At 51.2% G+C, this 24,254-nt stretch overlaps 1 protein-coding gene across 1 annotated transcript in view; it reads left to right on the top strand.

Annotated features, from left to right (window-relative positions):
• The first annotated feature begins 5,736 nt into the window (after positions 1–5,736).
• Positions 5,737–24,254, top strand: part of LOC113406948 (calretinin-like) — a 55,437-nt gene continuing 36,919 nt past the window's right edge. Inside the window, exon 1 of the mRNA XM_026653866.2 lies at positions 5,737–5,885. Within this exon, the coding sequence (XP_026509651.1) occupies positions 5,795–5,885 (91 nt within the window). The 5' untranslated portion in view covers positions 5,737–5,794. The remainder of the gene's footprint in view (positions 5,886–24,254) is intronic.

Below are 24,254 nucleotides of genomic sequence, written 5' to 3' on the forward strand. Positions count from 1 at the left end.
TCCTTCCACCTCCTGCAGCTCCTTGGGAATGCATATGTGAAAGCCGATCATCTCCCTGCTCCTGGCCAGCATCACCTCCACGGCTTGTGTTTGGGAGCTCTCCTTGGTGAATCGCTCCATCTGGCCGTGAGCTTGCCCTGAGCCCCATGAGACAGATCCTGGGCTGCACCCATCAAGAGGTGCAGTTCAGGAGGGGCCTTTAGCCCTCCTTTGTGCCCTTGGGCTTCTGAGCTGGTGCTGGGCCAAAGTCCCCCTTCCCATTTGTCTCTCTGCTTTTTCCCACTCTTAGAGCCACCCTTCGGATCTGCTTGGCCTCCTCGTTTGCTTCCCACACTTCCCCCAGAGAAGGGCACCCATAGACTGAAACCAAACCCGAACGATCCAAGTAACGAAACCAAGCCCCCCCGTCCCCAAAGCCAGGGCACTGCCAAGTCTGTGCCCAGCACCATCGCCTCCTTCTCACCACAGGTGTCTATTCCCTGGGTCGGGCCCTGTCTCCCACTTGGCGCAGTCCCACTGAGGTGCCAGAAGGGGTCCCTTGGATTAAATTAATGGAGATATCCTATCTCCTAGAACTGGAAGGGACCTGGAAAGGTCATCAAGTCCAGCCCCCTGCCTTCACTAGCAGGACCAAGTACTGATTTTGCCCTAGATCCCTCAGTGGCCCCCTCAAGGATTGAACTCACAACCCTGGGTTTAGCAGGCCAATGCACAAACCATTGAGCTATCCCTCCCCAATATTAAGGGATTGAGGTCCCTTTGGCCTGAGATAGCTCCACGTCAGCCAGGCCCTGGCTTATGGCTGCAGAGTGATCCATACAGCTCGGGGGGGGGGGGGGGGGGGAGGCAAAGATGCCGTTGATCCCCCACCCTCAGCCACCATTGGACTGGCCCCTTAGCATAGCTCAGAGTAGCCAGAAGGTGCTGTAAACTGTGCTGGCTGCCAATGGCCTCCTAGGGCTGTCCCAGGGACCGCCCAGGCAGTCCCTAAATGCATCCCCTGCACCACGGGCTTGGAGGGGTGGATTAGAGCTACCACCCGAACATTCCCTCCGCTGGCTGGTTAAGTGGGGTTTAGGCAGCTTTGTGCCGCTGGAGTGGTGTACAGCAGCCACAGACTAGACCAGGATCTGGCCCTTTGACCTCAGTGGAATTACACTCATAGAACCATAGTGTTAGAAGGGTTATCTGGTCTAACTCCCAAGTTATCACTGATTTACTCTTGGGAGAGCTCAGAATAGGGCCCTGGAGTTTCCACTTGTCTGTGAAGCACCTGGCCCACTTTCGGTGGTATATAAGGTCTGTGTGTAGCGGGGAGGGAGGTGGGTGTGTGCATTTGAGGGTGTGGGTTTGTGTTGGCTCCATGCTGCCAACAGTAATGCAACATTCCTGTACAAGAGGTCAGTTTGATTTTTGCATCCTCTGTGCTAACGGAAGCAGAACTCCGCTCTGGGACAAATGAGACAGCTGGCAGGGCCAACAGGTTGAAACAACACCCGGTGTGCCTGAGAAGAAGTCAAGACAGTGCAGTTAGACCAAGAGGAGAGCAGCAGAGACCTTCTTGCAATGCCACTGTCATAAAGAGAAGCAACAGCAAGCCATCCCGGTGACCTAGCAGGAAACTGCACCCTCCTCAGAGCATACGCAGGGAGCCTACAATAATAGGTTGGAAAGGGGATGCAGCCGCAGCAGCAATGTTCTTTGACAACAACAGGCACAAACTGTTCCAGGCAAGGGAGACTCCAGTTCCTTTATATTTACCAGTGTGTGAGTAACAGCACGATTTCAGAGCATGCTTGGTGCTGTTCACCAACACACGGCTAATACCACTATAGAATTCACACTGCATCAGTCACCATACACGTGTACCCACGTCATCAGAGAGTTCCTATTGTAACCAATCCCTGGCCAACGAGGAACTTCAAAGCCATCACTATGGTGCTCTCCATGACTCTTTACAACAGCAACAGAGATAGAAATTCAGATCCTCCTGCTACAAAACCCAGGCCCATCCCAAGCCTTACCAAGTGGGGGGTCAGTGCTAATGAAGCCAATTCAATTAAGGTGGAAGTGGCCTATTCTCCACAGTTAACAAGAAGGGGTGAATATCAACAAAGGGAAAATTACTTTTTGTAGTGCTAATGAGGCCAATTCAATCAAGGTGGACGTCGCCCATTCCCAGCAGTTGACAAGAAGGTGTGAGTATCGACAGATGGAAAATTACTTTTTGTAGTGACCCATCCACTCCTAGTCTTTATTCAGGCCTAATTTGATGGTGTCCAGTTTGTAAATTAATTCCAGTTCTGCAGTTTCTCATTGAAATCTGTTTTTGAAGTTTTTAAATTGAATTTTGATTGAATTGGCCTCGTTAGCACTGACCCCCTACTTGATAAGGCAACTCTGTCTTTTCATATGCTGTAATATATACACTGCTTACTGTATTTTTCACTCCATGCATCTGATGAAGTGGGTTTTAGCCCATGAAAGCTTATGCCCAAATACATTTGTTAGTCTCTAAGGTGCCACAAGGACTCCTCGTTGTTTTTGCTGATACAGATTAACATGGCTACCACTCTGAAACCTGTATTTACAGTGTTGCTCAAAGTGATCAACTTTGGCTGGTACTGGGTTAGAAATCACTTTAGTGCTGAATGCAGGGGAGTGAAATGCTGTTATCAGTGTTGTTGTCTTTATTGTATGAATAAAGGAGAGCAGAACTGTGCTTAACCTGTCCCAAATGAGGGGGTCACCCTCAGCTGAAAGGAACTTGCTAAGCCAGGGGCTCGAATGCTAGACGCCTGTAAGAGGGGTGGGGACAGGTTTCTCAGCCAGGAGGTGTGGAGTCTCTCTAAGGGTCCCTGGTCCTATAACCTGTTCCTCCCTACAGTTTAAAGACAGAGCTAAATAGGCTCCATTAGGAACCTGTTGTTATGTTAAGTACTCAGTGAGAGCTGAAATCACTTGCGGTCGGGCAGTGTTCTTGCCCAGCCTGCTGAGAGCTAAAAATCACTAAGAGACTGACCTACAGAGGTCACAGCAGAGAGGCAGGTGGCAGCACGAGGTGACTGATGGGCAGCCAGTGAAAGTGGTGAGCAGGGCGGCCAGGCAGCGAGGAGCAGTGGCTGGCAAGGTGGCCAGGTGATGAGGTCTTCTTCTAGGTGTCTTTTTCCTGAGGTGGGAGGTGAACTCACCCATGTGCACCTCTGAACCCTGGGTCCTCACTGCCCAAGGACAGCCACTGCGAGTGGGGTGTGGTGAGGGAGTAGAGGGGGGCACGTTGGTTCTAGCACTGAAGAACATGAGGCAGAAGACACCGCCGCACACACTCTGGGGTGGGTGTCCTGCTCACAGTTTTATGATTATAAATCCTACTTGTGGCATTTCCCCTAATTAATGTCAGTGGACTTCCTTCCTTTCATTAAGTTTCTTTTCTACACTCAGACTCTGCTTGCGAGTGGGGAAGTATTGCCTCTCAGGCACCCAGGATTGGTGTGTAATTTCCCAGGTTACTGGGTGGGGGCACGAGCCAGTTCGTGTTGAAAAGGACCCCCTAGCCATTGAACCCGGCCCTGGTTGCTGCCAGCTCCACCCGGCAGAAGGATTACACTCTGATTACTCCAGATCTCTCCAGGGCCAAATTCAGCATCAGGGCAGTCCTGCCCTCTTACACCAGAACTGGATTCGGTCCCTTCACCCAGAGTGCCCCCCCTACCCAAACTGCTTCTCTCTCACTTCCACTAGGTGCCTCCCTGCCAGATGCACAGCTGGCCTATAGAACCTGCTGCCATAAGGTGCTGTTAGTGCCAAGGGCTTTGCAATTTCAGAGACAGGATCAGGCATTTATAGGGACAATAACCATATCGGCCTCTATATTAGATGAGACCACTGGCCTGCTGGCTGACCTTGGGCAAGTCACTTCGCCGCTCTGTGCCTCAGTTTCCCCATCTGTCAAATGAGGATAATGATGCTTCTCTCCTTCCTTGCTTTGAGATCCATGGCTGAAAAGTTCTGTAGAAGAGCTAGGTGGTATTATTATTTAGAGTTCAGTTAATGTTGCTCATGATCAGCAGGCAGATATTTCTCTAGCAGGTCATGACAGTAACCCGGCCACCGGGAAGTTGATCACGCTTCCACCTCCCAGCCCTTCTGGTCCCACTGGGTTGGAGAGCAAGAGACCAGAGAGTCCGGGCCTCACAACAGCAGACAGTGATATTTCCCAAGGCATGCTCAGTCTGATCTGTTACAGCAAGATCCTTGTGTGAGGGTGGGCCAGGAACGAAGATACATCCCTCGCTCTGGCCTAGCCTGCTCAGTGTGGATCACATCTGTCTAGTGCTATTGAGCGCCACTGTCTCTGATCCTGTAGGGGAGCCCTCGGAATGTCATTTGTTATCCAGCACAGCAGCTGGGCCAGATTGAGTCTCTCTTTTAATTGTCAATGGCCAGTGCCTGTGTAAGGCTCTGGACTGACAGCCTCAGAGACCCACCTCCCCTCCCCAGTGAACAGGCCCATCGGGGAAGAGGCAGCAGCAGTCCCCCAGTGATCCCACCAGGAGCTGGACCCGCGCTCTAGAAGGGCTGCTTTGTAAGGAAGGCCACTAATAAGGCCTGTTGCAGTTGCCAGCCTGTGACTCCACGAAGATACATCTCCACCACTTCAGCCCAAACGGATTCTTTGTTGGGTGAGCAGGGCTAGAACTCTTATCCTCTCTGAGCTGCCTGCTTGTGGTCTTTAGATGCTGCGTGTGATTATTAGAACTGGGAGCACTGGCTGTTGGGAGTCTGAAAGGACAGGAAACAGGAAGGAGGGGAGAGGAGTTGAGGAGGCTGGGAGAGTTACCGAATGTGCAGCTACAGCTTGGAAAAGGGACTTCCACTGTAAATAAAGTTCTGTTGAAGTTGTTAATACTTTGCTTGATTGATACAACACTGCTACGGAGTAGCACAGCCACATACCCGGGGGAAGGACTGGCTGGAGAGCTGGGGGGGCAGCATTCCAGATCACTGCAGCCTCTGAGGGTAAGAGGGGACTTCAGTCTCCCTGGCCTTCCCAGGCCTTGGTTTCTCTGCTGAGACTGACAATAAAGAGGCCAACGAGTACCAGTTTGGGGTGGTGGAGCTGGCCGGAGACCTTCCAGCCCAATTCACAGTGACCACCAGATAACTATTTCTCCTTACTACACAGCTGGACCAAGCCAGAACAGCACTGAATTCTCTTACCCAGGTCCTGTCCCAGGGCTTGGGTGCCACAACCCAGGGGAGTCTTGAAAGTCTTTGAGCTCAGCCCACTTTGCTCTGGACTCCGTTACAATGGGTCCAACTGGTCTGTCTCACCCCAGAGCCCAGCAAGCCGGCCAGTTCACTCTGGAGCACACAGAGCCACTTTCAGTAGGGAGGGTACCATGCTAGGGCTGGTGACCTCTCAGCAGATCAATGACACCAATTCCAGAGAGCTGGATCTTTTTAACTAGATCGGTTGGCTCCTGTACATAGAAACCCCCGGAAGTTAGCGAAATCCTGGAAACTCAGATCCTCCCTTCAGCGCCTCACCCCCTTATGCTCCACACACCTCCCAGTCTCTACCCATTTCTCTCTTGCATTCCCTTCCTTTTTCTGGCTAGATCTTAGGTTCTCAGAGACTGTGCGCCCTCTAGTGGCTGCCAGGGCCCTGTGCAAGCTCCGGAGGGTTTATATAAAGGCAGAGCAGAGAGAGGCTGGAGATATTGGTGGCGAGATCACTGGAGCTGAGAGAGGAGACAGAGAGCAGCACTGAGGGTTGCCCTGGCAGCTGACCATGGCGGTGAAGCAGCAAACCCCTTACCTGCACTTGGCTGAGCTCACAGCATCCCAGTTCCTGGACATCTGGAAACATTACGATTCTGATGGTCAGTAAGAACCTCACCCCCAAAACTTCTTTTAAATCTCAGATACTTTTAGGAGGATTTTTAAAACAACCCTTAAATATTTGATAAAAATCCATCCCTGTGTGCTAGTGCTAGAGTCAGATCTGTGTGCATTCGGGCTTTGAAATGTATATTTTTCTATTGGGACAGCTGTAAAACAAAACTTTTCCTAACTGCACGTTTTAAGGGGCTTTTTATTGTTATATGGCTCCAGCTAGGAGAGCCGGGCACCGGGTATTGCACCTAGGAGTCTCCCGGCCCATCTGCTCTGTTTGGTGTGACATTGCCACCAGCATCCTAAGTGACACAGGACGAACTCCTACTGTAATGTGCTGGGTCTGGCTTTGCTTGTGACAAGGCTGTGCCCTTGTGGGAACTTTGCAGCTGCCTTTTAAAATATGAGGCTGGCTGGTGTTTTGCTTTGTTACCCCAATAGTTCTTGCATGCTGGACTCCCCCAATCTTAACCCCAATCTCTTGTGGTACTGTTCTGTGTTCTAGGTCAGGCCGCCCAATAATCCTCCTTCTGCTGGTTCTGTTTGATGTTCAGCAAGGTCCAGATCTGATGGGGAATAAAAGTGACACTTGGACTAAAATTAAACCCTGGGGTAACCCAGCATAATTTAGCTGAAGTCAGTGGCGTTGTACCTGTTTGCACCTGGGTTGAATTTGACCCCAGTCTTAAATCTCTGTGTGAAGAGTCCAGATCTTTGGTCAGTTCTGTAGCTTTTGTCCTCTGTGCAGTAGCAGGGGGGATGGAATATGGATGGTTATGCTGGTAACAAGCTACGCTAAGCGGGTAGAGGTATGCTAGGATGGGGTGAGCTGTCTGCAGGCATGACAGCCAGCACCATCTCCTAGGTGAATGTTTAGAGGTGTCTGTTGTGTCCTTTCAGTCAGCTGTTGGCTTCAAAACCAGATGGCAAGTGAAGTTTTCGCAGTTTTGACCCATCTGAGCCCAGAGATGTCAATGCAACCTGAAAATGAAAATTGGCTTTAAATCTGTCCTAATAGTGGAGCAGAAAGAAACCCCTTGTGCACGTCCGATCCCCTAACTTCCTCTCCATGTCCCTCTTGAAGCAGGGAGTGAGCTTGGCTGTGCAGAAGGGTCAAAATGCCCAGCTTCTCCATACGGACAACTGCTATCAAGGGTTAGTTAGCCAGGTAAGCCAGCGCTGAATCATAGCCACTTGCAGACCCTTGTAATCCATCCATTTACCTGGTCCTGAAACCTTGACATCCCACCCATCCTGCACAAAAGGAATGTCCTTCGTGGGAATTCCATTCTATAAGGTATTGAATGGAATTCCCCAGACAGAGCAAGAGGAAGCCAGTCTCCAGGATCTTCATTCACAGGGGAGCGGGAGCGCTGATGTACAGGCTGCCTGAGTGTTTACAATAAATAAACAACTTCTTATTAGTTTCAAGCGCCCCCTTCTTCCCCCAGGCTAAAGGTGCTGAAGGGCTTTCCTGGGACACGGATCTGTAGCTTCCATCAGAAGGAAACGGCAGCCGTGAAGCGGGAGAAAGACTCGGATTCCCGCAGGAATAAGCCAGAACACTAGCAAAAGGCAGGGAGTTCCATGCACAGCATCAGGGTGATGGGTGTGCAGGTCATCAAGATGCAATGACCTGGTGCTCAGCTACTTAAACTCTCCTCGGAAATCTCCTTGTAGAGCTTTCATCTCTAGAAGTATTTGCTAATTGGAACAGACTGGTGGGGAGCCTTGTATTTGTGGAGGGGTTAAAACATCAGTCCTGATACATCTGGAACATCTAATAAACACACACAGTCTGAGTAAACAGGGTGTTGATGTGTAAACTGCAATTTATGGGTGAATCAGTACATCTGGATGGGGCAGGAGAGAAGAGGACTTCCCAGGAGACCGGGGGCCACTTATTTGGCATGGCTGCCAATTGTTATTGTCATGCTAGCTTATCATTAGCCATGTCCTTGCCATTGCATCACACTTTGACAGCAATTAGAGCAGAAGGCGAGAAACAGACGTTCGCCTGAAGCAAAGCTCCAAATTGAAACACCCCTGAATCTGGAGGGACTCCAGATGATCCCAGCTTAGCCCTTCTCTAGCAGAAACTCCGCAGCATGGTAAAGCTGGGGTGAGAAGGTGAAGTTGAGTCTAGGGGGGAAGAGGCACTAGGGAATGATCATGGAGTGGTCTTCGCTTGTAAGTCCAGGGAGCCTCCAGGCACTTGGGGTCATAAACTGGGGAAGGGAAAATACAAAACGATTTAAAATCCTGTAGCAAGAACCAAGGTGAACAGCAAGGCTCAGGAACAAGGGAGAGGAGTCAGTGGCAGCAGTGAAGTAGGAATTAAGTAAGATCCAAGGATAGAATAAAGATTCCACGGGAGTGTCCCATCCACCTTTATCTCCATTTCTTTCCATCTGTGGCTCAAGGTTTGTTCATCCAAATCATCATTTTTTGTTTTCAGCCTTGTCCTTGGGGCCCTTCTCTTCCCCCTCCCTTCTCCACCCTTCATCTCGCCAACACCTGTGAAGGAAACCTCTCCTGATTATCATCTCTCCCTTCAGGGCATTGCAGAGACCAATTAAACAAAGCCACCTGCTTAAGAAAGACTTGCCTCTCACTCCACAACCCAACAAGTCTCAGTAAACAAACAGCAAAAGTGATCCTGGGAAGCATTTACAGAAGGCAGTGGCTTGGGTTCATTTGCTTTCAAAATCTGCCCACATTAGTTTCTATCTCCGTTTGAAAGCACTTGTGATTATTTTAAATCAGACAGTCAGGAAAAATATGCTGGATGTTGAGCGCAAAGCAATTCAAAGAATTATTGCTGGTTGAGCTAAAATAACCCCAGAGCTCTTTGCACGGGCAGAGTCACTGCAGCTAGGGGAGAGCTACCTGGGTTCTCGTTAACATCGAACAGTACCAACTCGATTCTGTTCCAAAACTGTGAGCTGAGTTCTGGCTGCAGAAACTTTATTACCAGCAACGATGGAAGAGGCAGAGAGAACCCAGCTGGAGGTTTCCGTGCTGCCGGGTATGAGAAAAATCATGGCAAATTCTGCTCCTCGTTACATCGGTGTAAATTTGGAGTAACGTCACTGAAATTAGTGGTTTGATTTGGATTTACACCACTGCCAACAAGAACAGGATTTATCCTCCTCTGCCTTCTTTTGACTTATAAACTGAGCAGATGTGATCAGCATTCGCTGAGAGATTCAATGTGGAATGTCACAAAGTCATTTCTGCTCAATCACTTTTCCAACCAGTGCCCTGAATGCTGCAAAAGGCTGGGCTTTAACAACTCCAGTTCCCACTGCAGCAGCATCCCCTCACCCACTTTCTTCCCCAACATTGGAAGCAAGGAGTACAGCTGGGACTGAAACTGTCTTAATTTACATTAGTAAGAATCTTTCCCACTAAAGTCTCAGAGACCTGAAGGGACTGTTGTGCTAGTCTAGCCTGTCCTCCTGCAGCACGCAGGCCAGAGATTTCACCCAGTGATTTCAGGGTGGTCCTGTATGGCAGGGTCTGGGGGTTCTACTGAGGGATTTGGGGAAATGTGATGCCTCTGCCGTCTGCCACACAGTAGGCCCAAGGGAAGCATGCTCAGTGCACCATTGGAGTGCAGAGCTGCGGTATTTGGGTCATTTCTCTCCTTGACAGTGGCTGCACATACAAATGAAAATATTAACCCATCTCTTGGGCCCTGGGAGGGGGCTGTACTTGCAAATGAAAATGGCAGAGGTTACCCGACCGGTCAGCACACAGCACGGGTGTCTGGCGGGTCGATGCGCCTTGTTTACTCTTGCGCCCAGTTAAAATGATTTCTCAGCCCCAGCGGAGTTGAAGATTTTCAGACTAGAGGCAGCCAAGGGATTGAGTCTAATGGCTAGGGAAATGCAATTAAAACAGGAGGCGCATTAGTGCCAAGCAAAATCCAGCTCGCTAGTCTTCTTTGAGTTTTCTTTCTCTTTGTCATTTCATCCTCTGCCCCTCATTCACTCCTTACCTCTTACAGAGGTGTCCATTTCTAGTTGGCTTTTCTCTCTCCCACGCTTTCTTCCTCTGCCTGTGTCTCTTGCCTCTTTTACTCAGTCCCCATCTCTCTCTCTCGTTCTGATTTCCCAGGTCTCAACATCAGCTACGAACTCCTCTGCTCCTAGGGCTCCTGTTCTCTTTTGGAAGAGACAAGTTTTACCCCCACGAAAGCTTAGGCCCAAATACATTTATTAGTCTCTAAGGTGCCACAAGGACTCCTTGTTGGTTTTGCTGATACAGACTAACACGGCTACCCCTGAAACCTGACTTCAGTTCGTTACTCATGCATGGACTGCGCCAAATCCCAGTGAAGTCAATAGGATTCTTTCCAATGGGTCCCGTGGGCTTTGGAACAGGCCCGCACTGCCCTGGGGCCGAACTAGGCTCCCATTCGCCTTTCACAGTGTTGGAAGATTGCTGCAGAAGAGCTATCTGTACATAGCTAGTTAATATGGTAATAGGCCAGGATCCAGCATTGCTCGTAGGTTTTCTTGGACCAATAAAGGTTGAGCACTGCAAATGGCTCCTGCTCGGCAGCTCTTTATTCATGGAGCTCTTGTCTTGCGCAGTTTGTTTGAGCTATGCAATGGAATGCTGCTAAACGGTGTTGTAGTGTTCAGACACTAGGTGGCGCCGTGTGTAACACACCTTGCTTAGGCTCACAACTGTGATTCCGGGCAAGGCGTTAAAGGGGAGACGCATCTCTGGTGTCGCTCTCTGAGGAGCAGCCTTGGTAGCCTGCCCAAATCTGGTACAAGAGCCCAATCTGTTAGGAGCAGCTCTGCAGCCTCCCGGGTACAAAGCTAGTGCCCTGGGTTCTCACCCATCTGAAATACTGGCCTAGTCAGGCAGCACACTGGCATGGAAAGGCCAGGGCACCTCTGGGCAACTGGCAGATTCCTTGCCCCTGGGAGACTGTCCTATTTCCTCTTACCTTGAAAAGCAGCTTGTGTGTGTTTTTACCTAAATCAAGTTCCCTCACACTGGAACCCCCCAGCCTCGTCTGGGGCTGCCTGGACGTGCTAGTGTCAAGAGAGGGCAGAGGGCGGGGTGCTGGCCCCATTGCAGAACAGGAGTCTCACCCAGTACTCAAGAAAGTGCTCGGCGGCCCAGTGCCAGGCAGTTCACCATGGAGGTGTGGCCTGCCGGCTATCGGGTGTAGCCAGTTGCCCTGCTGCTTGTCCCATATGCTGCGGTGTGCACTAGATGGGGCGGGAGGGCGCGATGCTCCGTTACAAAGGGCTACAACCCGTGCCCAGTGCGCCTGCCCTAGAGTCCTACTCTGGCTGCAGACTCCAAGGGCAAAGGACACATCATGTAGCATCCCTGCTTCCTCTCAGTGATAGCCAGCCGCGGCGTTGACAGCACTAGCCAAAATGTCATTTCCTGGGCCTTGGTGAGCAAAGGGTTAAGTTGAGCTCAGCGTGGGCAGGTGCTCGAGGAAGAGTCTGAGCAGTGCCGGGGTATGGTCACGCTCAGGGCTCCCCGGGCTGGGTTGAACCCCACACTGGGGAATTTTAGGTTAGAAGAGCTAAGCCTTGAGATACGACCTTGCTAATGGTGACAGTTTTTTCCCCTGCTGGCTTTCTCCACCAGTTCTAGCCGCCGCACCCTCTGCTTTCCTTTCCCCGTTCGGAGTCAGTGGTGCCTGGGTCCCTTCATGGACTTGAAGGCCAGAATGGACCCTAACTCGCAGCGTAACTGGTGGGAGAACCTTGCCCAGCGAGTCCTGCATCATGCCCAGTAACGTGAAAGCTCCTGTCTGATAAGGCACTGTCCAGTTTGGCGTTACTGCCCCCCTCTCTCGTAAGACAGTCGAGCCAACGATTATTTGGTGACAGACAAAAATTCTGTTTAAAATGTAGATGCCTCAGAGCGTCTAGCAGTGAAAGCTGGATCTGTTGTCTCCATGTTGGAAGACTGGGGCTAACGCTACATGGATTCTACGCGGAACTGGTGGGAGCTACTTTTCCTTCTGGGTGTGAAGCCCTGTGGTGTGTAAAGGAAAACGGATGTGTCCATTGGCATGTTGCTGGACACAGCTGTCCTGTTCGGTTAAACCCCCTCTGCCGGACAGACTGATTCAAAGTCGACAGGAGCTTGCAAGAAAAGGGAGAGAGAGCTAAGTGGGGGCCTTGCCTGGTGTGTTGGACTTCAGCAATGCCCCTTCCCTTTGGGTGCACGCCCTGCTCCTGGTGGAGTGTAGTTGAATTTACAGGAAAGAAAAAACACAAACAAGATTCAAATCTGGGGGAATTTTTAGCCAGGGCACTCCTCACTTGAGCCCTGGCACCGCCAAGATTGGTGATGCTTGTGCTTTGCACGGTGTTGAGCCTGGGTTAAGCTGCTGTCCCACTCAAGCAGTGTCTCCCTGGTGGCCAGAGGAACACAGGAAGAGGGAAAAGTCGTAAGGAGTTGCAACTTGCTCTGATCTGCTGATGAGCTTATTTAGCTTATGTTGGTTTTAGTCTAGGAGCTGAAGCTGCCTTGGGCTCCTAGAGGGAGACATTGGCCACTGTGCCAAAGACCGAGGTACTATCTAAATCCCACATAAGCACGGTTTAAGTGATGTCTACCTGCGGTGCTAGCTGCTTGCTCAGGGATGAATTGCACCCTGGAAGAGCAGTTGTGGGAGGCTGGTAATAGAGGCTGGTTAGGGATCGTGTCTGAGCTAAGCATTCCCTACGGCTTTGGCAGACAACATGAAGAATTTCATGATTTTTTGAAACTGCTCATTCGTTTTCGTTACTCTCCCAGTGCCAGTCGCTAATCTGGCAATATTGAATTTCACTCTCCATTTCAAACCAATATTTGCAGATAATAGCTTGACGCCATTTGCCCAGCTGTACTTGGGACCTTCCTGCTATATTTGGGACCCTACGATACACATCTCTGCAGTGCAGGAGAATAGAAATTCACCCCTACTTAGCAGGTAGTGAATGAGATTCATGGGAGCCACACAGTTGGATTAACCCAGCCAGCTGTAGGATCGCTGACTCCTGCAGCCCTGGAAGGACTGAGGCCACACCCCAAAGTCTGGCTCAGGTTGTCTCCTTCACGGACAAACACAGCTCACAAAGTAATGCAAAGGAGAGTTTTCCCCCAGTCCTCCTAGGCCATATGCTGGGGGGTTCCCTGCTCCATAGGCTTCCCCAGGAGCCAACCTGCTTCTTATACCTGTCCCCCTTAAGCCAGGGGCTTTCTGCCAGAGCCTCCGGAGTCCTGGCAGTTCTCTCCCAGCTGGGCTGTATGCTGGCTTTTATAATCACCCATCGGTCTCAGCTGGGAGGTTGCTGATCAGTCATAGGTAAGGCTGGCCCCAACTCCCTTAAAGGGGCAGTCGCCCTGTGACATACACCTTTGGGCAGCATGGTTCAGTGGATAGAGCATTGAACTAACAGATGGAGCCATGGGTTCTAGCCACTGATTTGGGGTAAATCAAAAACAAACTTTAAAACATGCCTCTGGCTTTGGGTGGAGCCCCCTCCCCCCCGATGTATCGAGCACCCACAACTCCGGCTGACGTCAATGGGAGGCGTGGGCGCTCAGCACCTTTGCAAAGAACATAAGAACGGGTCAGACCAAAGGTCCATCCAGCCCAGTATCCTGTCTTCCGACAGTGGCCAATGCCAGGTGCCCCAGAGGGAGTGAACCTAACAGGTAATGATCAAGTGATCTCTCTCCTGCCATTCATCTCCACCCTCTGACAAACATAGGCTAGGGACACCATTCCTTACCCATCCTGGCTAATAGCCATTAATGGACTTAACCTCCATGAATTTATCTAGTTCTCTTTTAAACCCCGTTATAGTCCTAGCCTTCACAACCTCCTCAGGCAAGGAGTTCCACAAGTTGACTGTGCGCTGTGTGAAGAAGAACTTCCTTTTATTTGTTTTAAACCTGCTGCCCATTAATTTCATTTGGTGACCCCTAGTTCTTGTATTATGGGAATAAGTAAATAACTTTTCCTATCTACTTTCTCCACATCACTCATAATTTTATAGACCTCTATCATATCCCCCCTTAGTCTCCTCTTTTCCAAGCTGAAAAGTCCTAGCCTCTTTAATCTCTCCTCATAGAGGACCCGTTCCAAACCCCTAATCATTTTAGTTGCCCTTCTCTGAACCTTTTCTAGTGCCAGTATATCTTTTTTGAGATGAGGAGACCACATCTGTACGCAGTATTCGAGATGTGGGCGTACCATCAATTAATATAAGGGCAATAATATATTCTCCGTCTTACTCTATATCTCCTTTTTAATGATTCCTAACATCCTGTTTCTTTTTTTGACTGCCTCTGCACACTACGTGGACGTCTTCAGAGAACTATCCACGATGACTCCAAGATCTTTTTCCTGATTTATTGTAGCTAAATTAGCTCCCATCATATTATATGTATAGTTGGGGTTATTTTTTCCAATGTGCATTACTTTACATTTATCCACATTAACTTTCATTTGCCATTTTGTTGCCCAATCACTTAGTTTTGTGAGATCTTTTTGAAGTTCTTCACAGTCTGCTTTGGTCTTAACTATCTTGAGCAGTTTAGTATCATCTGCAAACTTTGCCACCTCACTTTTTACCCCTTTCTCCAGATCACTTATGAATAAGTTCAATAGGATTGGTCCTAGGACTGACCCTTGGGGAACACCACTAGTTACCCTTCTCCATTCTGAGAATTTACCATTAATTCCTACCCTTTGTTCCCTGTCTTTTAACCAGTTCTCAATCCATGAAAGGACCTTCCCTTTTATCCCATAACAGCTTAATTTACGTAAGAGCCTTTGGTGAGGGACCTTGTCAAAGGCTTTCTGGAAATCTAAGTGCACTACGTGTCTGTGTGTACCCAAGATCAGTAGCTGCTTTTGAAAAATTTAGCCTTAAACTTCTCTGCCTCAGTTACCCCAATGTAAAACGGGGATAATACTTAACCACCCTTGTAAAGTGCCTTGATGAGAAGGGCTATGAAAGCCATCAAGCTCAGATATCATGATGATGGGCAGACTACAAGAACATAGATACATTGTGGGGAATCACAGGGCTCAGTGCCCATTGCTGGGGGGGGGGCGGGAGGGAGCGCCCACCAACACCATCAGGGTGTGACGGGTCTAGCTAGCCCTGCGTGGGGCTCTTTGGGCTCAAACTGCCCAGCGCCGCATGCCACAGGGCTCTGCAGAGAACCCCCGCCCCCCCCCAGAGGCATCCCTGGGCCCTTGCCTGGCTAGGTGGCTCTATGGCACAGATGTTGTGGGTGGGATTGTGTGCTCTGGGCCCCACCTGCAGTGCCCTGGTCCAGCATGGAGCCGCTGAGCCAGGCCTGGCTGCTGAGTTTCCTCCACAGCTGAGTCCGCAGCGCAGAGCTGCTGGAGGGACTCAGGCTGCTGATCAAGCACGGGAACCCATAGCTCTGAGGTGGGGACCAGGATCGAGAGAGGTGGGAGCAGCCAATGGGGGCTCAAGGAGATGACGGTCCCTAGAAGGGGAATCCCCCAGACCGCTGTGCAATGCGGGGAGCTTCCATCTGTGCCCCATGTGCCACCGAGTCCATGCCCAGCACAGAGACGACCTGCCACTGCCTCAGAGACACGGGGCACAAGTTCCATTTCTGAATGAGAATTTCAAGTGGATCTGACAACTCCAGGGAAACTCACACACACTCTGCCCCACCAAGTGCTCGGCCTCAGGGCCCACCCACCATGTGCTCCCCCCTGGCCCCCATGCTCTCCACCCTGGTACCACGGCTTCCGTCTCCTGTCCTTCTCTGATTACGTTTCCCCATTCCCCGTCCCTGCACTGGAGGGTGCTGCTGCCTCCAGGAGAACAAGCAGTGCCCCGGCCCCTCTGCCCCCGGCCATCCCTTTCCCTCCAGCGAAGGAAGGAATAGCATCCTGGGGGGCCTGCCCCGGATTTTCACAGGGTGTCCATTGGCTGCAGAGCTCTTGTGAAAATCTGGTCCTCGGTTCCCTGGGCCTGAGGAGCCAGGGAGCAGAGAAAACTGAGCCAGCCATGGTTTGCTCGGAGAGGTTAGGGGAGACTCCTCTGCCTGCCAATAGCTCTGGGATATTAGCCAGGACGTGAAAAGCCGGACACCGTCCACCCAACTCAGTGCTGTTGACAGGTACAAAACACGATTAGGCAGCGCATGAGGTCCGGCCACCCAAACACAGCTCCCCTACAGCTGAGAGGCAGGACAGCAGCAGCACGGAGACGGGTCTGACATGCTGGCCGAAAGTGGGGCAGAGGAGCAGTACAAGCTGCTGCCAGAACCATGGCTGTGGAGACAGACAGTGAAGTCAGAGGTGCTGCACCTGGCCCACTGAGCTGAGGATAAATTGATCCAGCCATTAATTCATGTACAGGCCATGTCTACACTAGAGCCTTCGCATTTCCCACCGCTGCTAACACTGCAAACAGTGAGTCTGTTGCAACAGAGGGCAGCTAGTGTAGATGGCCTCTGGCATTTTACCCACCATGCCCTCTCTACTTGCTCTGCGCAGGATTAGCCAGCACGGTGGTTAACACCCCAGCAGCTTGCCTGTACGAAGGCTCCCATCGTGGCTAGCATGCTGGGCTTCCCCAGTGACTGCAATGGTGGGCCACTGGAAGGGTAAACGTCCCTAGTGCAGACAGCTGCAGCGAGACCCAACAGAAAAGCCGCAGCTAAACCCTTTATCTTTGCAAAGAGGCTGTTTAACAAGAACTGTTCAGACCATTACTATCGCATCAAAGAGCACAGCCAGAGCTGGAAAGAGCCACGTTCGCTTCTTGCCAACAAAGGGAAAAATTGTATAAAAATCATCAGTTTAAAAAGAAGTGAGCCAGGCTTGGCTGGAACTCCCTGCAGCTCAGACACAAAAGGGGAAAGCAAGCCATTGACACAGCCATTTTCCTTTTCACCCCTCGATTCCCAAGCAGCCATCGCTCAAAAACTATTGAAATGATCAACTTAGAAACGGCCATCACTCACTGGCCCATAGGGTTCTGCCACAGCACCGGAAGCGTTAGAGAAAGAAGCTTCAGGTATTTCAGGGACTCACATGGCCCTGTTGCTCTAGTATCTGAGTACCTCACAGTGTATTTCTCCTCACAGCACCCCAGTCCCACAGGGAAGTACTAGTCACCCTATTTTATGGATGGGAAACTGAGGCACAGGAGACTAAGTGACTTGACCAAGGTCACACAAGAAGTCTATGGCAGAGCAAGGCATTGGATCAGGCTCTGTGGAGCCCCAGGCTAGCGCCATGAGCACTGGTCCATCCTACATTTCTCATAAAACTATTGTAATGAACTGGTTTATATATGCATGACTGCCCTCTACTGGCAGCAATCAGAACTGCTCGATTGTGTGCCATCAACCCTATATTACTCATGCTTAGAGGAGATTTTCATTGAGCTCTAATGGCAGGTGCCTGTGCTTTCTGGGCTAGGAGGATCGGAGTTCCATCCTGCTGTAATCGGGAAGTTCCGAGAGGGTGTGCTCAACAGGCTTTGTCCCTGGCTGCTGCTCAGCTGTAGAGATTTTTTTCATGCAGGGAATTTCCTAGCTGGGAAATGTATTTTCCCCCAACTTCCACCCCATTCCCCTTGGTGTGCACAATCACTTACTAAATACATTGCAACATGTTTATTTAGCTCAGCCTGTAGCCCCGGACCTTTGCCTGGTGAGGACATTCACCAATAAACCACTGACCACTGTACTCCCAAGTGCAGCAGGGTTGATTACGGAGGCTGTGTCTATCCTTGTGAATGGCACTGCAGCTCCTATGTCTAGTCATTCATTCACTTTTATTTTGTGCTCACTGGCTTGAAGGCTGCCTCAGCTGATATGGAAAAGAACGGCCGCACTGAAGCACCGGGCTTCTTGGGACCCAGCTGAGAGTCAGTCACTGCAGATAAATCTGCTGCCCCTCTGGCTATGCCCACTCAGACCTCAGAACACTGTGGGACAGTGTCAATAACCATCTACCTCTCCTCTGTCTGGGCTCCTAAGCAGAGGCCAGGGCAGTGGGACAGCAGCAGAGCCCTTCAGGGCAGCAGCTCACTGCTGAAGCTCAAACATCTCATTTACTTTGGTCTCATTTCCAGGGCTGGGTTTAGTGTGCGGGTGTTGAAGGTCTGTGATCTACAGATGGTCAGGCTAGATGAAATGGTGGTTCCTACTGGTCTTAAGCTCTATGACTCATTGAGGCTGCTGGGAGGTTGGGTCTAGAGCACGCTGGAAACGGAGGATCTTGTCTGTTCATGAGCCACTGAGGTAGTGGCGGGGTTCTTGGCTGGGGTGGGGTTGTCATGATCAGACTCCCCTTCTTTATGGCTTGATGGGAGGGGTGATTCTGAAACTTCTTCCGTGGTGGCATGACGTCACTGTAGGGAAAAGGCTCAGACGCTCTGCTGGTGGAGTCAACTCCAGGCTGCTGCCAGTGGCTTTGGGGAATGTTAGTGTGTGAGACTGATTGGACTGGCCTGGTGTGGGCAAGTTCCCCCAGCAGCTCTGCCAAGGCACCTCAGGCCTGACTGGCACCAACCCCTGCGTTTCCAGTGCTTGGCCTCCCCTAAGCAGAGATTAAAAACCCATCTGTATGATAGCACTGAACTCATTGCACCCATGACTTGGGCTAGGCATGGTCCCCTCACGGCCATCGGTGGTGAAAGGATAGTGCATTCTCGGCGTGCTGTGCTCCCACACGAGGACTCGAACCCTAACACCATCAAATTCATCTGATGTCAGAACAGGGTGGACTCAAAGTGATGGCTCTGAAATAAATAGCCACAGCTATCTCCACCAAGCTGTCCGGCCTCTCTTCTCATTGGGCACAGATACCAGGGCAAGGTTCTTCTCACTCCAAATGAATAGACCGCAAAGCTCTCTGCCCGGCCGCCGCCAGCATGAGGTCCACTTGTCAGCCACTCTCACCTCTGACAGTCACTGGGGATAGCTGAATCCTGCAGGAATGTGTACTAGCTGCATACAGAACTCACAGGGCAAAATGTAGTCACTGACCGAAGTGGCTAAAAACCAAACCGACTCCCCAGGCTTGCAGTGCTCTTGGCTCTGTGGTGACACAGACGGAGGGATGCACAGATGGAGGATGGTCCATGGGTTATGGAAGTAGCTAGAGAGCAGAGTTCAATTGTCTGCTCTGCCACAGACTCCTTGTGTGACCGTAGGAAATTCATCTAGCGTCTCTGTGCCTCAGTTTCCTCTCTGTAAAATGCAGATAATAGCAGAGCCCTACCTCACATGAGGGACTGTGAAGGTAAATACATTAACGATTGGGAGGGGCTCAGATGCTGTAATGGGGGCCAAATACGTACCCTAGCAAGGAGACCAAAATTGTGGACTAGGCCACTTAGTTGAGCAGGAGCCATGGTTTAAAAAAAAAAGGTCCGTGAAGAGCAGAATCTGAACTGCCAAGTCTGTCCATGGAACGACTAAATAACCCGATGGGTGAAACTTCTGAAGCGATCTGACACTGGGCACAGTGCAGTAGTGGGAGGGTGAGATCCACCTGCTTTGCTGAGAGCTCTGACGTGGCCCTGGCAAAAGAGAATCCAGCGACTTGGAGCTTTTCTTGTTTTTCTTTTCAATTTGCTGAACGAATTGCTGCTCTTTAACTGAATTGAAAGGTGCTTGGGGCTCCTCTGCATTTTTTATTGATAAAGAGGAGGACGAATGGTGTCCTGGTTAAAGCACTGGCCCGGGGCTCAGGTTATCTTCCTAGTGGTGCCACACATTTCCCGTGTGATCTTTGGGAGGTCACGGCATCGCTCCGTGCCTCAGTTTCCCATCTGTAAAATGGGAACATGGGGCGGGGGGTGTTGTGAGGCTCAATCCAGAAACAGAGATGCTGTGGTCCATAGAAGTACCTAGACAGATTTTACATAATGATGACAAATCCACCAGCTTCCTGTAAGTGGGGGAATGATCCCACTATTGTGGGGAACTTTTCTGGCTTACACACTATCCCGGTGAAATGGGGTGGCGAAAGGATCCAAGTCCTCGCTCCCACTCCCTTTACCCAGAGGCCTGCCTGACCTCGAGGGCTCCCCTTCCACTCTCCTGTGTGGCAGAGTCCTTGTAACCTCAACAAGGCTGGGCCCAGAGTTCCTGGGGGGCTCGACTGCAAGGCCTCTTGGCTGATGGGGTCTCCCTGTGCTTGGCCCTCTGCCCAGGGTCCCCCCTCACTTTCCCCAGCTGCTCACCGAACCTGGCTCCAGACTGCTGCAGCTCCAGCACTGCCTCTGCTCTGCCTCCAGCTCCCTGGGCTGCGTCTCTGGCCCCTCTGGCTCTGGTTGCTGCAGCTCTGCTCCCAGCACAGGTCTGCTCTCCGGGCTGCTTCTGTGGCCCTGCTCCCAGCACTGACCTGCTCCCTGGGCTGCTTCTCTGGTTCTCTCTGGCCGGTGCAGCTCTGCTCCCCAGCTCAGCCTGGTCTCTCCTTAGCTCGGCCCCACTCTGGCCCAGGCAATTCCAGCTCACATGGAGGACGGGACCCCCCTGGCCTCCTGACTCCCTCATTAGCTGCCTGCCCTGTCAATCAGGCTGACCTGCAGCATTGGCCTCTCCCCATCACCCCTGGAGACTGTCAGTCTCAGGTCCTGATTTCCCATTGACCCTTCCCCTTTCTTTTGGTACTGGGAGCCAGCAACCAAAACACCTCCACTGAGTGTTAGCAAGGGGCCAACAGTCCCTTTACATTCTGTTGTCTACCTGCTAAACCCTTCCAGTTCCCTTAGGTGGAATGGAAACCTTATAATTGTTCGCCAGCCTCATGCTCTATGGCCATACTGCTTACCCCAGCGAAGGATCCTGCCAATGAGAGGCAGAATTCCAGTTGCCATAGACACTGGGCACAGTTGGGCGGAGGAGACCATCTGTTTGCCACACATAGCACTTAAGACAGGCCATTGTCAGGTGGGCCTGAATTTGTAAGGTCTTCAGAAACTGGGGATCAGCCTTTGGCAGCAAAGGAGCATTTAAGAGAGGCCTTGGCCATTCAGTTTCTTCTATCTATAATGCTCTGGAGAACATCAATGGAGTTATACCAAGGATATATTTGGACCATTTTGTTCACCTTTAGTAATGATATGTTCTCGCTATCAACTTGGTCACTTTATAATGCAGACCTTTCGTGGGGGCTGATCACCTGGCACCATGTCATGTGTACCCGGCTCCAGGGGTCATGCTGCAATTTGGGAGATGAGCAGGAGGGTGGACAACTCATCTATCTTCCATTAGTGCTGGAGACTCCATGAAGCCCACTAGGGATTTGGCTGTTGATACTGATTTTACTGGGTGGTGATAGATGGTACCATAGAACCCTGCGCTAAGAGGCAGACAGTGCTAATGGGAGTTGTAACTGTTACTCCTTTGGACGTGCAGAGGAGAATACACTGTCTGTGGGCATTTCTCAGTACAGTTCTGCTCTCTGTCAGCCTTACCTGAGCAGACTTGGCAAGAGAGAGATTGAGGGGTGTGTATTAACCATTTACGTTCTAACTGCTAGTATTCCTCTTGGACACTGGCAGAAATGACCTTCTAGGTTCTGAGCATACAGTATTGAAGGAAACGGCCAATGTAGGCTCTCTGGATAAAGTAGTGATTGTCTACAGCCATATCACTTTAGCCTCTGGTCTCCTTATATTTCATAAGGTAGGTAGGGTCAGGCTGGGTGGCTACTTAGCTAGTAGGTTCCTGATGATTTTTGGATGGGTTGGTGTCTGACAATAGAGGGTAGAGAAGATGAAGCTGTAAGTTGACCTTTCCTGTTCCTAGGACGATAAGAATCCAGAGCCCATGGAAGCAGGAGCTCAATGAGTGGAACATTAACTTCCAGTATGAATAGTGGCAAGGACAAATAGGATCTGTTTCCAATTCATTCTCTCTCAGCAGCTTTCAAGACAACTCTTTGAGGAGATGGCCTCACAGTAGCGCCACCAGTCTCGTTATCAATCCTCCCAGGAGGCTTCACCTGATAAACAACTGCTGTTCTGTGAATCCCTTAGCCTGGATAACGTACTGGGCTGCAGCTCTGGTTCCCCAAGAACAGCCAGTAAAGAGAGCCCAAGAGAGCCAGGGAAATGAAGGTGTAGATCAGAAGAAGGCTGACATGGCATGCATGGACCTTCAGAGATAAAGATGGAGATTTGTGAAGCCTTCAACAGTCTTGTAACCAAATACACTGGCTGAGTAGACATGTGGCTAATTGTTAGAACGGACAGTAATTTCCCTCCTCCGAGAGACACTGCGTCTGAACACACCAGCAGCAAAACTAGATAGGGCTCACAGAATCCCTGGTGCTGCTTGGAACTCCTGATATCTTTGTATCTCCCTCATCGCTCTCTGTGGGCATGAGCTGCCCCAGTGCACAGACCAGCTTCATGGGGCAGGATGTACCTCCAGCGCTGCCCTGGTGGAAGGCTGGGGCCCTTTGAGAATGCCACCATGACCCGCAGCAGCAAAGCCATGCTGCCGATCTTCTTGGGAGAACAATCAGTTAAGCTTGTAATATGACCCCTCAGCATGGAGGTGTGGTTGGCGGCTGTCAGTGGGTTGGGTGGACATAGACGCTGTGGACACCAAAACCAAAAAGGCGTCTCACAGTTCCAGAAAGGTGAAGTGCCCTGAACAGATTCCAGTTGGACACAGAAAGCAGCCCCTGCTCGTGGCCACAGGCTGGTGGGCAGGCTGGATTTCTCATGGGGTAGGTGCCAGCTCGGTTGCATTCCCCCAACCAACTAGCATTGCCTCCATCTTATCAGGATTTCACCTCCATCTGGATTGCAGCTCACCCTTCTGCCGGCCCACTGGGAAAGTCCACACACTGTGTCCACTCAACGAGGGAGAGAGCCAGATGTCATCGGCACAGTGATGGTGCCTCGGCCCCAAAAGCTTGCGCTACTTGTCCTAGTGACTGTACAGACCCACCTTCAGTCAAGGGTGGGTGACAATGGAAACCCCACATACAGGAACCAGCAGACTGGGTGAGCAATTGCCTACCCCAGGGCCTGGGGTCTCTGAGAGGCAGAAATGGTACTAAGCTGGTACTTTAGCATGCATGAAAGATGACCTTTCCAGTAATACACGGCACGACCTTCAAGCCCTAATAGTGTTAGGGTCTGTCTACACTGCAACTAGACCCCCGCGGCTGGCCCATGCCAGCTGGCTTGGGCTCGGGATCAGGGGCTGTTTGATTGCCATGTAGGTGCCATTGCAGAGTCCTCGAGCCGGGGCTGCAATCCAGCCTGAACGTCTACATCACCATTAAACAGCCCCTTAACCCGAGCCGGAGCCTGAGTAGAATTGCAGTATAGACATACCCGAAGGAGTTCGTCATTCCCAAACAATTCAGGAAGGGGGGGCGGGGTCGGGGGGAGATAAGCAGGCGTCTCTCTAGCTCCTGCCTCTGGGTGTTTTGTTCTCCAGGGCTTCCCATTGGTGCAGCTGAGAGAAAATATGGTCACAGCTTCCTCTTCTGTCTTCTGGCAGGGCATGGGTAGAGACGCGTTCCTTCCAGGCCCAGCATAGCCCTGTGCAATGCAAACCAGGCCTGGCCCGTGTGTGTCATTCCGGGCACGGCTGCAGGACAAGCCTCATTAGTCACCGTGCTGGGAAAGCGCAGACACAATCCGACTGCTCGCTGTTTCTAGGGGCCCGCTGCACTCACACGCCCAACGGCTGGCTGGGGGAGGGGCGCGGAGGGGGTGTCAGCGGCACAGCTATTTGTGTAGCCGACTTGGATAGGAAGGGGGCAGGCGCTGCAGGCGATAGTGATCGCTGCTCCCTGGATTCCTGGCTGAGTGCCGCAGCCCCACGGTCGCTTTATTAAATCTTTGATGAAGCCTCACCCCGCTTGCTCTGCTCCACACGAGAACAGCCGAGCACAGGAGCCTTTCAGATGGCCATTAGAAAGCGATGGCAGAGAGATGAACTGGAGTTAGAGAGAGAAAGGAAGGGAGACCGATCGGAAACTAATTGGGGATGGATTCATTAAGGGAGAGAGAAGACACTGTTACCATAGGAACCCCAGCTGTAAGTGTACAGCAGCATAGAAGGCCATTAAATGTTTTGCAAGCCAGACGGCAGCTCCTTCCAGGGCCAAAGCATCAGCCATACTTTGGGCACTGACCCTTCCAACCTGGCTGCCCAGCGACCGGCGAAAGGCTGCTACAAAATCTGTGTGAGGTTCGACTGGCAATGGCTTGCCTGCGCCCGTCCTGGGAGGACTACTTTTGGGAGGGCAGCAAAGAGAGGTGGTCCTTTCCAGGAAACCACTCGCGCAGCCCTGTGTCTTGAGGGCCCAGAGCCAAGTGGCCAAAAGATCAGCA

This window comes from Terrapene carolina, unplaced genomic scaffold (assembly GCF_002925995.2).
Source record: "Terrapene carolina triunguis isolate 2854851 unplaced genomic scaffold, T_m_triunguis-2.0 Scaffold166, whole genome shotgun sequence".
NCBI lineage: Eukaryota > Metazoa > Chordata > Testudines > Emydidae > Terrapene > Terrapene triunguis.